Genomic DNA, 5,000 nt, shown 5'->3' with positions numbered 1-5,000 from the left:
GCTCTACTGACCCGGAACTACCCATCCTAGGATCAGTCGGCTTTGAGCTACCGTCGCCTCCTATGTCAGGCATAACTCCCGGAGGATGATCACCTGCTAGTTGACGCAAGAGTGATTCCATTCCTTGCATCAAAGAGGCTTCGAAATCTTCGTCATCCTCCCCCGGTGGTGGAGTTGACGGTCTGGGTTGTGTTGCAGAAGGTAATGACGCGTCTCTCTGAAGGGTAGAAGCAGACGGGCGAGAATTTTGGAATGATTCGAGGACATCTGTTGTAGTATTGTTAGCAAATGCCATAAGCGCATCGGTAGCGGGGATCATCTCACTGTCAAGGTCGGACAGATCCTCCTCTTCCTCCTCTTCATCGACTTGGGGATCCCTATATTGGTGCTTTGAAGACTCATCCATTATATGCGACGGCGGCGAGGATATAAGACAATCTATAAGTTTACTAAGTAACTGACAAAAAACGGAGCTCGCTTTTGTTCGTTGTGCACTAGCGATTCGTTGTATCATCCCAGTCGCCGGAAGCTCTTGCTACAACTAACCGGTGTTTACGTATTCAATTCAGCTACGTAGTAAGCTGCAAAAAAGTCTTGTACAGAGATACTCTGACACTTTCGTGCTTAGTTTCATGCAAAACTTTTAGCCAGATAACACGAGCACATAACAAAACTCGAATATAAGCTATGCATAAATAGTTACAACAGAAATCTAGTCCTCATCCATGCCGTCGGCCCCAGATGTCTTCCTCTTCTTCCCATCCCTGACCTTCAGCCCCTTCATCTTTCTACCCTGCATCTTTGCCAGATCCTGCTTGCCTATGTGTATTCTGCCAACCTTATCTCCCATTTCGTCAGTCTCGATATTCTTCCTCTTCTTTCCCAGACCCTTCTCAACATCGCTCTTGGCAATCTTGGGCCTCTTAAGAGCTGCTTTCATCATTTCTTCATCAGGTTCTTGGAGTCTTCTGACAACAAAGTCGATTGAAGGACCCATCTCCGTAAGCTGGATTCGGGGCACACGAGTACCAGAAGGGATGAGCTTAACAGTGTAGACCCGGAAGTGAACTTGAGGAAGAGGAGTCGTGTCAGACACGGGTCCAGCAGTAATAGAGATGACATGTTCCAAAGTGGTAAGCAATGGCGCTTCGGTGATGGGGTGACCGTTATACAAGTCAAGGAGCTGAGATTTGAGCTGCTGATAGGTGGGGTGGGTGTCGAATAGGTCAGAATGGAAGACCATCATTGGTTTCACACCGAGAGAAGATTTAAGAGTCTGCAGCAAACGTTGTGAGCGTTGAAATGCGACGAACTGTAAAGACACTTACAGGAAATTCAGACATGGCCTTGAACCCTTCAACACCAAGCTCAATTTGATCCAACACACGACCGTCGAACATTCGAGAGAACACCAGGTTGTGCGGGCGCTTCTTGCTGTGAAGGCCAGTTACAAACAGACTCGCATCATTTTTTCCGGCAAAAAACTCAAGAGAGGAGGCGTCGTCAAAGGGATGGATGTCGTTCTTTCGGGAAAAGTTGATGGCATGAGGTCTCTTGAGAGAGTACTGCAATGGAACAGACAATCAATGAAAAGCGAAGATATCGACAAGTAGGAAAACACTTACAAGATCCTTCATGACATTTCGAACTTTGTCACTTGAGTTTTGACCGCGGACAAAGATAGCTGTCTTGTCATTTTCTACAATCTGAGGCTCTCTCTTCTCCAAAGCACGCTTGACACGAGCGTTTTTAGGCTTGCTGATGGTAAACGAAAGTTAGCATGCTCTTTGACGATACTGCTTCTTGAGGATGTACTCACATGGTCCTTAGCATGGACATATTGACGAATATAATATGTCAGGAAGCAGGTAAATGGTGAAATACAACGCAGAATGCAAGACAAACACCCTGTGAGAACAGGTCGCTTCACAATTTTTCAAGATTTACTTGTAGCCATGTGCGGAGCCCCACGTCGGTGTAGAGAAAATTCAGTGGCAAAAAATAAATAATACAAAAAGTAGATCAAGGAATGGGATTTGACCGCGCGCCTCGAAAGGCAGGTTGAATCGATATTTCAATTGACTGATACGCTACGCGGCCCATCGAAACGTAACTACGTCGCATTTACATCTTAAGCCATAATATGTTTGTATCTTGAGCTTGTCATTCCTTCGATGCGGTGATCTTTTGTACGCAGGCCTGTTCTGTCCTCATTGATTGCTTGGTCTTCCGCATCATTACTCACTCTCTCCGCCCTGCAGTAACCTCAAGTATCGTTTTTCTTCTTGCAAACGTGATTATCATCAGCCAGCTTTTCCGATTTCTCTTCTCACACTTTCGAACTGTGGTTATCTGCTGGCAGTTTGCGTCTTCGCCTCCTCTTTCCATATATCCATTGATTCACACGAGACATGCTAGCAGAATCCGAAGTACCTCAGCTTAGTAAATGGGCATTGCCATCAGCCTTCTTAGGGTTGCTTGACTTACCACCTGGTCAAGCTATTGATCAACTCATTCCCACTCGGTCACAGCCCCCTTTCACTCAGTCGGCAGAAGTTCCTGGCACCAGCTCCCACCCTTTCATAGAGGCACTCAAAAATATACCCGACACCTTGACCGAGAAAGGTGCGCTGGCTCACAAAACTACAGACTCCCCGCTGGTTGATTTGTTTTTTGATCTGGCTCCTGGCATTGCATCTGATCGACTCTACAAGCTTCTCGAGGCGGCGTGGACAGAGGATTCCTTGGCGTGAGTTCATAAACGGATGCGCATCTATCATCACATGGGCTTACAAACAGCGCTAGAACGCTTAAAATCATCTTCCATTCGAGATCCATCCACGAGGGGAAAGGTTACAAAGATGGGTTCTATCGAGCACTGGCTTGGCTTTGGGACGAGCATCCGCGTACTTTTATAGAGAAGTAAGTTACTGCCTGGAGCCGAACCTGTCGTACTAGCCTAATTCCCGTTTCTACAGCCTGCATCTCATTGTGGATCACACATGTCCGCCGCCCATCAGCGAAAAGAAAGTATCTAGGAAACGGCAGAAAAGAGAGAAGCAGCAGTTGAAAGAAGGCGATATTCTGGAACTTGATGATGAGGGGAATATTGATTTGGGAGAAGAAATTCCAAATCAATATTCCTCGAGGCCTCATGGAACCTTCAATGAGTAGGTTTGCGCTGAAAACTAGAATCTTGTTTAAGAGCTAATTCAGTTTGCTAGTCTTCTGGATCTCCTCATTTTACATATCAATAACCAACTAAGCACTTCTTTCTCAGGCAAGCTCACCGCTGTGGATGAAACTTTGGCGCCTAATATTTCTGCCGACTTATTCAAGCAGTCTCGAATTCAAGGTCGCACGACCTCCAAACGAGATCGTCAAGGCTTTTTTAAAATCATCGTTGAAGCTAAAAAACGCGAGAAAAAGGATGCTGATGATTTTCAGGCGAAGTTGTGGAAGGCCCCAACCTGTGAGGCTTTTTCCTTATGGTACTATTCGTGGGTCGTCGGTTAACGTTACAGCAGTGTCCGATAAACATCATTTGCTCTCTTCTCGTCTTCAAGACGCTCTCACGAACGACAAGAAGTTTCAAGCCTTGTATATCACCGTTCTGAGAATTTTTCACCGCTATCTGGAAGAAGATCTCAAATTGCTCGTCAAATACAATGAGCAAGACTGTTTAGGGGGCGATCATGTCATTGTGGCACCTCATATTTCCAACATGTCTTTTGCAGCCAAATGGGCACCAACCCCTGGCAAATCTGCTGATAAACAGCTTCACATTGCCACTGCTCTTGCAATACTATTTTACCCGGGCGATGATGTCAGCTGGGCAAGACAGAAGCTGCAAAAGGAGGTCTTGACACCGCTGAGGAAGGCACTTGCGATCCCGGAGGTTGCGATGTCCAACCGATCTTGGAAGTTCGATTACAATAGGGTGCGTTTCTGTTCTTAAGCATAAAGATTATTGTATGATCAGTCTGTGACTCGAGTGTTAGGTTCCTTCTAGATCAATGGCTCGCAATGCAGAGGCGTTTATGGCCCACGACCAACAAGGATTCACCGCTTACTTGGACCGGGTATCTCAGGGGTAAGACTTGCATTTTCCTTCCCCATGCGCAAAACTTATGAAAACGCCAGTCTCGCCACTGTTTCTGGAGCCAGTCTTATGCCTCATGAACTGCTATACAACGGTGAGGTGGTTTCAATTATAACTTCCATGCGTATATTGATGAAGTCTAGCAATACGAGGCAAATCCCCGGTTGCCAAGCGACTTGCCGATTTGCAATGGTCTACCCTTGTCGACTCTATCAGATCAAGCTCTTCCGACGATATTTCCAACTGCATCGCTATTGCCGATGTTTCTGGATCAATGGGCTCACTGGATCAGGGTTCACCTCAAAATCCTCCGCCTCTTTTACCTTGCATTGCCCTCACTCTTCTTCTCTCGGAACTTGCGTCACCTCCTTGGCAAGGCCGATTCTTCACGTTTTCCACTGATCCTGCTTGCGAGTACATCGACCCTGATTTACCTCTAGCTGAAAGGGCGTCTCAGCTTTCGAAAGCTCATTGGGGCATGTCAACTGAATTCTACAAGACCTATGAACTCATCTTGACTACCGCGAAAAAAAATGAACTAGCTCCCGAATACATGGTCAAGAAGCTTTTCGTCTTCTCAGATATGCAGTTCGATCAAGCAGTGAAAGGCAAATACGGAGAAACGGAACACGAGACCATGAAGAGAAGATTTGAAGAAGCGGGATACCCGTTGCCAGAAATGGTTTACTGGAATCTAGCATCAAGAGCCGAGGGGACGCCCAAGCCTACTAAGTCTGACGTCGAAGGAGTCACGCTTTTCTCCGGGTTTTCTGGCGCTTTGATGAAGTTCTTTCTGGGAGATGGCTTGGCGGACGACGCATTGGAAAGACAGTTCGAAGATATTGAAATCAGCAAGGAAGGGGAATCTTGCGTTTCTGAGAAGGAGAGAAAGAAGCCG

General features: G+C 46.5%; 3 protein-coding genes across 3 annotated transcripts in view; 1 reads left to right on the top strand and 2 right to left on the bottom strand.

Moving 5' to 3' along the window:
* The window catches only part of CND03130 (peroxin19 Pex19p, putative), a 1,357-nt gene extending 888 nt beyond the window's left edge, over positions 1 to 469 (bottom strand). Inside the window, exons 1-2 of the mRNA XM_024657019.1 lie at positions 325 to 469; positions 1 to 267 (exon numbers count right to left, since the gene is read on the bottom strand). The exon at positions 1 to 267 is cut by the window's left edge and continues 434 nt beyond it. Of these exons, the coding sequence (XP_024512649.1) occupies positions 1 to 267; positions 325 to 406 (349 nt within the window). The 5' untranslated portion in view covers positions 407 to 469. The remainder of the gene's footprint in view (positions 268 to 324) is intronic.
* Positions 470 to 652: 183 nt separating this feature from the next.
* On the bottom strand, positions 653 to 1,917 carry CND03120 (conserved hypothetical protein). Its single transcript, XM_570184.2, has 4 exons — positions 1,820 to 1,917; positions 1,626 to 1,758; positions 1,329 to 1,565; positions 653 to 1,276 (listed from the first exon to the last, which is right to left on the bottom strand). The coding sequence occupies exons 1-4, from the start codon at positions 1,837 to 1,839 to the stop codon at positions 713 to 715; spliced, it is 954 nt and encodes a 317-aa protein (XP_570184.1). The 5' UTR covers positions 1,840 to 1,917; the 3' UTR covers positions 653 to 712.
* Positions 1,918 to 2,231: 314 nt separating this feature from the next.
* CND03110 (conserved hypothetical protein) overlaps positions 2,232 to 5,000 on the top strand; it is a 3,033-nt gene continuing 264 nt past the window's right edge. The window contains exons 1-8 of the mRNA XM_024657018.1: positions 2,232 to 2,749; positions 2,806 to 2,922; positions 2,979 to 3,170; positions 3,225 to 3,472; positions 3,528 to 3,940; positions 4,002 to 4,093; positions 4,144 to 4,196; positions 4,246 to 5,000. The exon at positions 4,246 to 5,000 is cut by the window's right edge and continues 264 nt beyond it. Of these exons, the coding sequence (XP_024512650.1) occupies positions 2,412 to 2,749; positions 2,806 to 2,922; positions 2,979 to 3,170; positions 3,225 to 3,472; positions 3,528 to 3,940; positions 4,002 to 4,093; positions 4,144 to 4,196; positions 4,246 to 5,000 (2,208 nt within the window). The 5' untranslated portion in view covers positions 2,232 to 2,411. The remainder of the gene's footprint in view (positions 2,750 to 2,805; positions 2,923 to 2,978; positions 3,171 to 3,224; positions 3,473 to 3,527; positions 3,941 to 4,001; positions 4,094 to 4,143; positions 4,197 to 4,245) is intronic.

Source organism: Cryptococcus neoformans, assembly GCF_000091045.1.
Source record: "Cryptococcus neoformans var. neoformans JEC21 chromosome 4 sequence".
NCBI classification, from domain to species: domain Eukaryota; kingdom Fungi; phylum Basidiomycota; class Tremellomycetes; order Tremellales; family Cryptococcaceae; genus Cryptococcus; species Cryptococcus deneoformans.
The sequence above is the reverse complement of the archived record's forward strand: the minus strand, read 5'-3'. Positions and strand labels throughout refer to the sequence as shown.

What these genes read in the sequence shown, in the direction of transcription:
- CND03120 (XM_570184.2), bottom strand. Translation starts at nt 1,839, where the DNA reads ATGTCCATGCTAAGGACCAT. An exon ending in GAAATGTCATGAAGGATCTT is followed by an intron (nt 1,566 to 1,625) that starts GTAAGTGTTTTC and finishes GTTCCATTGCAG; the next exon opens with TACTCTCTCAAGAGACCTCA. An exon ending in AGGCCATGTCTGAATTTCCT is followed by an intron (nt 1,277 to 1,328) that starts GTAAGTGTCTTT and finishes CGTTTGCTGCAG; the next exon opens with ACTCTTAAATCTTCTCTCGG.